Raw genomic sequence first — 8,181 nt, 5'->3', positions numbered from 1 at the left:
CGAGTGCCGCGCGGGGAACAAAGGCGCTGCTGGGCCACGCCAAGGGGGCGCCCTGGGGCCGCGAGCCCTTGCCCAGCGGGGAGGGCACTCCACCCGCAGATCTGACCTCGGAGGCCCAGGGCTTTTTTTTTAAGAGGGAGCCGAGAATGGGGGGGGGAGCCTGAGATGGGTGGGGGGCTGTTTGCACAAAGCCGGAGGCTAGGAAAATAGGCCGTCCAGGTGCAGAGAAACAGCGCCCCAGGGCGGCTTCCCGCCCAATATCGCCTAGCGCGACTAGTCCGCCTGCCCAGGATCCGCACAGCGGATCCAGAGCGGTTCCGCGCGGAATAGAGAGCGCGCCCCAAGGGAGTGGGGTGGGGGCCACACGACCCCAGCGCCTCCTGCCGGCCGCGGCCTCTGTTTGCTAGGTCCCCGCGCGCCTGTGAGGGGCGAGGCAAAAGCCAGACTTTGGGGTTGCAGTAGAATCGAGTCGGGGACCCGGCTGTCTGGAAGGGGTCAGAAGCGAGCTGGGGGAGGGGGAGAGGAGTCCTGGCCCTCACTGCTGTCTCCTCTGACCTGCAGGAGAATGGCCACGTGAAAAGCAATGGAGACTTATCCCCCAAGGGTGAAGGGGAATCGCCCCCCGTGAACGGAACAGATGAGGCAGCCGGGGCGACCGGTGATGCCATCGAGCCAGCACCCCCTAGCCAAGGCGCTGAGGCAAAGGGGGAGGCCCCCCCCAAGGAGACCCCCAAGAAGAAGAAGAAATTCTCTTTCAAGAAGCCTTTCAAATTGAGCGGCCTGTCCTTCAAGAGAAATCGGAAGGAGGGTGGGGGTGATTCTTCTGCCTCCTCACCCACAGAGGAAGAGCAGGAGCAGGGGGAGATTGGTGCCTGCAGCGACGAGGGCAGTGCCCAGGAAGGGAAGGCTGTTGCCACCCCCGAGAGCCAGGAGCCCCAGGCCAAGGGGGCAGAGGCTAGTGCTGCCTCCAAGGGAGGAGACACAGAAGAGGAGGCAGGGCCCCAGGCTGCAGAGCCGTCCACTCCCTCCGGGCTGGAGAGTGGCCCTACATCGGCCAGCGCTGAGCAGAATGAGTAGCTGGGTGGGGGCAGGTGGGTGGTCTCTAAGCTGCAAAAACTGTGCTGTCCTTGTGAGGTCACTGCCTGGACCTGGCGCCCTGGCTGCCTTCCTGTGCCCAGAAAGGGGCTGTTGCCCCCTCCCAGCCACATTCCCTCTCCTCCTTTCCCTCCTGTGGATTCTCCCATCAACCTTCTGGTCATCCTCTTAAGGCCAGTTGAAGATGGTCCCTTACAGCTTCCCAAGTTAGGTTAGTGATGTGAAATGCTCCTGTCTCTGGCCCTCCCCCCTCTCTCCCTGCCCTACCCCTGGAGAAGGCAATTGTTGGTTTTCTTCCCCAGTTCTTTTCCAAGTAGGTTTTGTTTACCCTGCTCCCTAAAACCCTGAGCCAGAAGTGGGGTGCTTATACTCCCAAACCTTGAGCGTCCAGCCTTTTCCCCTGTTTTTAGTCTCTTGTGCTGTGCCTAGTGGCACCTGGGCTGGGGAGGACACTGCCCTGTCTAGGTTTTTATAAATGTCTTACTCAAGTTCAAACCTCCAGCTTGTGAATCAACTGTGTCTCTTTTTTGACTTGGTAAGCAAGTATTAGGCTTTGGGGTGGGGGGGAGGTCTGTAATGTGAAACAACTTCTTGTTGTCTTTTTTTTTTCCTTCCATTGTTGTAAATAACTTTTAATGGCCAAAACCCCAGATTTGTACTTTTTTTTTTTTTTCCTAACTGCTAAAACCATTCTCTTCCACCTGGTTTTACTGTAACATTTGGAAAAGGAATAAATGTTGTCCCTTTAGTGGTGTTTAATGAGTGGTCTACTGGGGGTAGGGTGAGAAGATTGGTGCGAACTAGTTAATCTCAAACCTCAAGGGAGGGGTTAAGACAGGTAAGTTGATGACTTTGTTGGTGTTTAGGGGGTTGCCCAGCTACTCATGCACCCTAAAAGGTCAGGGTAACAGCTGAAATTAACCCACGGACAGGTAGGAAACAGAAGCTCTAGAGGGTATAGAAATGTACCATTTTATTACAAAGTCTCACAAAAATGATAATAGTATCTCAAAAAGGAAACTAGACTACCAACCTCCACCTGCAAAACTGGGAGAAGACAGAGGGCAGGCAGTGTGAGTTCCTTGGCTCACTTGAGCCCAGTGGGAAGGTATGAGGAATAGAACCAAACTAAAAAAAACGGCTGATGTTACCTTCGGGGCTTGAAAAGCACTGGGGGCGGGGGAGGGGGTCCTTAAACACTCAGCCACCCCTTCTAAAAAGCACCATAAGGGCACATTTCCAAAGCTACTTACTATGCAAGGACTTGGTGTTTCAGGATTTTGACTTCTATGGTTGGAAATTAAGACTGGGAGGGATGGATAGCAAAGCAGCGCCTAGAAGAGTTTGCCCAGCTCGCACCCTTATTTCTTTGTTTCTGTCTAGCCTTGGGGATATTTATATTTAATAAGTTTTCATATAAATACAAAGAGAAATAGAAAATATAAAATCTGAGGGGGTATTCGAGAAAGGTGGGAGACTTGACAAGAAGCCAGAGTTGGAGAGGTCTGCTCAGGCCAACTTGACCTCTTCCTTGACCCTGTGGAGAGAGCAAAAACTGACATGAGACAACCTACCCCAAAGCCTTGAGGCAAAACTGTGGATACAATGACTTCCACAGGACCCCAGCTGCCCAGGTGATTGTTGGGGGCTGGGGCTTCCTAGCCCTGCCTAGAACTGCAGAGACAGACTGGTCCCTGAAAGATGCCTTTGTAAACTGGACCAGCTGTGCCTGTGCCTTCCCTCTGAGTGGTGGGACAAAACCACTGATGCTCCAATGCCAGGGAGATGGCCAACAGACAGCTCCTTCCTCACCCTTTGGCTTCTGGCTTCTCCTCCTTGGTTTTCTCCTCTTCTGTAACTTCTAGAACATAAAGAGTACAGGGATGGCCAAGGGTAGCCTCTCTGGAAAGACCCATGAGGTCTCACCCTGAAACCCCTTCCCCAACACTACAGTTGACTGGACATAAAAAAGAGAAAAGCCCATCCCATCCCAGGTCCTCCCAGTGAGCCCTGTAGAGAACAGGTTGGACCGGTTTCCCAGCCTACTACAGCCTACCAGCCAGAACCCAGGTAGGCGGAGGCAGCCCCCTGGGAAATGGCTGAAATGCTGGGAAAAGGGCTTGGGTGGTGAGAGCCACAGCTCAATCAGCCAGTAGAGATGAGTTTCATTGTTCTGTGGGACCTGCCACTTGTGGGAACCACTGAAAGGCCCAAGGAACTAAGGCAGAGCCCCACAGGAACAGATGGGAGGGCCTGAGTCAGCTCCCTCCCAGTGCCCTATATAGAGTCATCTTATTCCAGGGCACAAGACCCCAGCCTTGGCTCAACCCAAACCCACCTTTCTTCTCTTCCGGATCTTTCTCTTTTTCATCTTCTGTTTTGACTCTCTTAGCTTTTTTGAAGTTGGAAGAATTCTTTCGGCCACCCTCTCCTTCCTCATCAGAGTCAGAGAACTCTTCCTCACAGGCAATTCGTTTGTCAGAGGAACAGACTGGGAGGCAATGGAAAGTACAGGAGAAGGGAAGAGGCTATTTAATCTGAAGACCTATATGCCTAGTGCTTCCCTGTAAGTCCCCTAAGAAACACCAAGGAAAGGGATGAAAAGGGTGAGAGCTAACTCAGACTCCATAAGCCATTCCTACAGGCATGGGAACTTGAACTTCAGTTTCTTAACAGGCAGGCAGCACAGGGTAGGGTGGGGTGGGGGGCTGTAGAACCAGGAGTGGCAGAGCTTCCTGCTAAGGGAGAAGGTCTGGGGCTTACTGGAGATGCGTTTGTCAGGGTCTTCTTCATCCTCATCGCCACTTTCCTCTGGGATGGCATCCTCAGGAATTGCCTGCATCTGAACCCCTGGCGCATGGGGCAGCATCCTGAGGTTCTCAAACAGTCGCTGTCTACAGTCAAAGGGAGAGGGGGTGGCTAGGCCTGGTTAGGGACAAACCACAACCCGGAATGTCCCCCAAGGGGTGGCCAGAAGGCACTCACTTGATCTTCTCCAAATATTCATTAGTATTCTGGTTAGTCATATTGGAGGGGCTGATGTGAAGCTTGAAGTCTGGACCAAAGTATTCAAAGTAGTCATTGTATGGAAGCTCTGATTAGAGAAGAAGAGAAGAAAGTTAACCTTGAGAAAAGCATTTGCAGCTTTATCTGAGCCTGTTTACCCATCTATCAAGCAGAAGAATGCCTCTGAGATAGGGTTAGATGCCTATGGGATTTAACACCATTCTCCAGTGTCCACTCCAGCAGATGTGTCACTAGGAGATGACCTAGGCCCTGGATCGAGATACTTAGGCACTGCTCAATGTAAGTGCTCCCCTTCAGTCTCTACCTGAATTGCTCTGTAAGAAAGTAGATATTCCAAAGCTATAAATAATCACTAATAATTCTGTCCAAACAGAAACAGGGACAGAGTCAAAAAGTACTAAGAAAAAACTAGTGGCTATGATCTGCCAATCACAATGACACAGTGTCCCCATATATGATAAACAGGGGAGGAGTTGTGGTCTGAAGGACACGAGCTCAAGCTCCAGCCCCAGCCCCTGCCCAGCCCAGTCCAACCTGGCTCTGGAGCTATTACCATTAGGGATCTCTGTGTCCAGGGCCACAGCTGTTTCATATGTCCAGCATCGAGCAACATTACGAATGGTGTAACCACCTCCTCCCAGCATCAACATAGGCAGGTTGAAGCTTTTGACAAATTCCACGCACTTGGCATGCCCTTTGGTGGAAAAAGGGGTATTGGGTTATAGGACCACCCAGCAGGACCCAGCCCACCCATCCTTGTGCAACCTGATCTCACCTTTGATGGTCAAATTGAAGCAACCTAACCGATCCCCAGACAGGGAGTCTGAGCCACACTGTAAGACCACTGCACTGGGCTGGAACATCTCCATTACTTTGGACATTACCTAAAGAAACACATCCTGGTTACCACCAACCTCAAGAAAAGCTATACAAGGTTTGGGGTAGAGAGGTTGAGTGCAGCACTTTAGTCTATTCCTTATCACCAGCTCCTACCTTTCCACTTTCCCTCATGCTATGTGAAAAAAAGATAGTAGGCTGGGGCTCCCAACTTTGGATTTCAGTTTTCCAATTTGAAAGGATCTTTAAGATCATTCTGTGGGCAGCACCTGTGGCTCAGTGAGTAGGGTGCCCCCTATACCAAGGGTGGTGGGTTCAAGCCTGGCCCTAGCCAAACTGCAACAAAAAAATAGCCAGGCGTTGTGGCGGGTGCCTGTAGTCTCAGCTACGCTAGAGGCTGAGGCAAGAGAATCGCCTAACCCCAAGAACTGGAGGTTTCTGTGAGCTGTGACGCCATGGCACTCTACCATGGGTGACAAAGCGAAAGACTCTGTCTCTAAAAAAAAAAAAAAGATCCTTCTGGCCCCAACAATGCTAGACCTAGAATGGTCTCCCTGCCAACTCCCAAATTTTCCCCTTCATTCAGTGCCCACACACCAGTGCCACTTCTTTTTTTTTTTTTTGAGACAGAGCCTCAAGCTATCCCCCTGGGTAGAGTGCCGTGGCATCACAGCTCACAGCAACCTCCAACTCCTGGGCTCAAGCCAGTCTACTGCCTCAGCCTCCCAAGTAGCTGGGACCACAGGCGCCCGCCACAACGCCCAGTTATTTTTTGGTTGCAGCCGTCATTGTTGTTTGGCAGGTCGGGCTGGATTCGAATCTGCCATTTTAGGTGTAAGTGGCTGGCGCCTTAGCCACTTGAGCCACAGGCGCTGAGCCACCAGTGCCACTTCTAAGCAGACTTCCTGATCCTTAGCTACATCCACTCTATTCATTCATTCCTACTAACTTGGGGCCTTATATTATGAGGAAGCTCTTTGTATATCTTATTCTCACAAGTCAATTCTAACATTACTGAGGACAGAGACCATAACTCACACTTTTGTTGTGCTTACTACTAGGCACACAGCAAGCACTTATACTGGCCTACATGCCACAACATACTGGCACCTCTGCACTTCCACTGGTCCTCTTCTTTCTGCTAAATGCCACCCTATGGCTCCCACATCCTTCTTCACATGGGTACCTCCTCATTTTTCAAAGTCCAGCTCAAATGTCACCTCCTCTGAAATCATCCTTGACTACTCTCTCCCCAGCCCAGGTTGCAGTTCCTCTGTTCATCCCTTAAAACACAGACACCGGGGTGGCGCCTGTGGCTCAAAGGAGTAAGGCGCTGGCCCCATATGCCAGAGGTGGCGGGTTCAAACCCAGCCCCTGCCAAAAACTGAAAAAAAAAAAAAAAAATCACAGGCACCGAGGCAGTGCCCGCAGCTCAGTGGGTGGGGTGCCAGCCCCATATACCGAGGGTGGCAGGTTCAAACCCAGCCCCAGCCAAACTGCAACAACAACAACAAAAACACAGGCACCAGGCCAGCCTGCCCAAACACACCAGACAGCCTTTTCAGAACCTGTGAATGGGCTCATTGGTAAAGGGCTTTCCCAGACAAAGCCAGTCTGCAAAAACTGAAGTAAGTTCCTAGTTCTTTACATGTGCAGACATCGATGTAAGGCAGTTAAGAAATAGGAAAACCCAGGGAGACAAAACCCCACCAAAAGAACACAATAGTCTCCCAGTAGCTGACCCCAAATGGTGATATAAAAACAGTACTGATGACATACTGTTGGGTTTGTGCCTGCCTTCCGTACCATAGACTGTGAGGGCAAAGATCGTGTCTTAGATATTCTCATATCCAGCAGAAGACTGGACCATAGAAGGCCTCAACAAATATTCAGATGATTTTTTTTTTTGAGACAGAGTCTCATTATGTCGCCCTCAGTAGAGTGCCTTGGTGTCACAGTTCACAGCAACCTCTTGGGCTTAACTGATGCTCTTGCCTTAGCCTCCCAAGTAGCTGGGACTACAGGCACCCACCACAACGCTGGCTATTTTTTTTGTTGCAATTGCCATTGTTTTAGTTGGCCCAGGCTGGGTTCGAACCTGCCAGCTTCAGTGTATGTGGCTGGCGCCCTACCCACTGAACTATGGATGCTGCCTGTTCAGATGATTTTTGTTTCTTAACAAACTACACAATAATCTAGGGTTGAAATACCTCTCATTTCTAACTTTGTGGGGTGAAATGCTTGCGGTATGGTTGGAGTGTTATGTTCCCCCTCCCCTTAGGTCAACCCTATTTGTAGCCCAAGGGGTAGATAAAGCCACTTACCGGCTTGAAAATGGCCTCATAGGACTCGTCATCAATCCCATCTCGGAGCGGGTAGTTAACAGCATAATACTTGCCTTTGCCAGCCCCAATATCCTAATTAAGAGGGACATTAAAGTACAACTGAAAGATGAAGCTAGGAGGAAGTTCAAAGATGGGGGCTGGAGGGTTAAGGAAAGAAGCAGTGTAGGTTCTAAGAGAAGCTGGCCCCATCAGGTGGGCCAGGACAGGGATACCTTGTAGTACCATTTCCCCCTCACTGGCAAATCTAATTCACATCTCTGGACATACCACTGAGCCTACACTCATGCTGAGAGGTGTTTATGGAGTCAGGGATTGAATATACCACCCTACAGCACAATATTTCTACCTCTGGACTGGGTTAGAGCGGGCGAGCAGATGGGTCACAGAAATAACACCCAAGGCCAGGCGTGGTGGCTCATGCCTATAATCTTAGCACTTTGGGAGGCTGAGGTGGATGGATTCCTTGAGCTCAGGAGTTTCAGACCAGCCTGAGCAAAAATGAGACTCCATCTCTACTAAAAATAGAAAAACTGAGGCAAGGGGATTGGCTTGAGCCCAAGAATTAGAGGTAACCATGAGCTATGACGCCACAGCACTCTACTCAGGCAAAAGCTTGAGACTCTGTCTCAAAAGAAAAAGAAATTAACACCCATCTCCAATGGCCCTTTCCTCTTTAGAGAGTTTTACTCTCACTACCCCCATTCTGTCCTCTCTAGGGAGGTGTGAAGGGAAGCAGAGAGAAAAGCGAAGTTCTTCCAACTAACTTCAAAATAATAAATGCTCATTTATTCTAATGCTTATTATAAGCAGACAACTGAATAGCCACTTTTCTCCCAAGGGCTACTAGCATAGCTGATTTCATTTTTTTTTTTTTTTT

The 8,181-nt window shown here is 50.4% G+C and overlaps 2 protein-coding genes across 3 annotated transcripts in view; one reads left to right on the top strand and one right to left on the bottom strand.

Annotated features, from left to right (window-relative positions):
* The window catches only part of MARCKSL1 (MARCKS like 1), a 3,279-nt gene extending 1,436 nt beyond the window's left edge, over nucleotides 1-1,843 (top strand). Inside the window, exon 2 of the mRNA XM_012812365.1 lies at nucleotides 562-1,843. Coding sequence (XP_012667819.1) covers nucleotides 562-1,077 — 516 coding nt within the window. The 3' untranslated portion in view covers nucleotides 1,078-1,843. The remainder of the gene's footprint in view (nucleotides 1-561) is intronic.
* Nucleotides 1,844-2,051: 208 nt separating this feature from the next.
* HDAC1 (histone deacetylase 1) overlaps nucleotides 2,052-8,181 on the bottom strand; it is a 44,383-nt gene continuing 38,253 nt past the window's right edge. The window contains exons 7-14 of one of the 2 annotated variants that reach the window (XM_003801249.3): nucleotides 7,284-7,376; nucleotides 4,898-5,006; nucleotides 4,676-4,816; nucleotides 4,081-4,189; nucleotides 3,859-3,989; nucleotides 3,434-3,586; nucleotides 2,908-2,956; nucleotides 2,052-2,632 (exon numbers count right to left, since the gene is read on the bottom strand). In XM_003801249.3, coding sequence (XP_003801297.1) covers nucleotides 2,605-2,632; nucleotides 2,908-2,956; nucleotides 3,434-3,586; nucleotides 3,859-3,989; nucleotides 4,081-4,189; nucleotides 4,676-4,816; nucleotides 4,898-5,006; nucleotides 7,284-7,376 — 813 coding nt within the window. In that variant the 3' untranslated portion in view covers nucleotides 2,052-2,604. Of the gene's footprint in view, nucleotides 2,633-2,907; nucleotides 2,957-3,315; nucleotides 3,587-3,858; nucleotides 3,990-4,080; nucleotides 4,190-4,675; nucleotides 4,817-4,897; nucleotides 5,007-7,283; nucleotides 7,377-8,181 lie in introns of those variants that run through there. The other variant, XM_012812383.2, reaches the window with a different exon arrangement.

Source organism: Otolemur garnettii, unplaced genomic scaffold, assembly GCF_000181295.1.
Source record: "Otolemur garnettii isolate 467f Iridium unplaced genomic scaffold, OtoGar3 scaffold00204, whole genome shotgun sequence".
Taxonomy (NCBI): Eukaryota; Metazoa; Chordata; class Mammalia; order Primates; family Galagidae; genus Otolemur; species Otolemur garnettii.
This window is presented reverse-complemented; position numbering and strand designations above follow the sequence as displayed.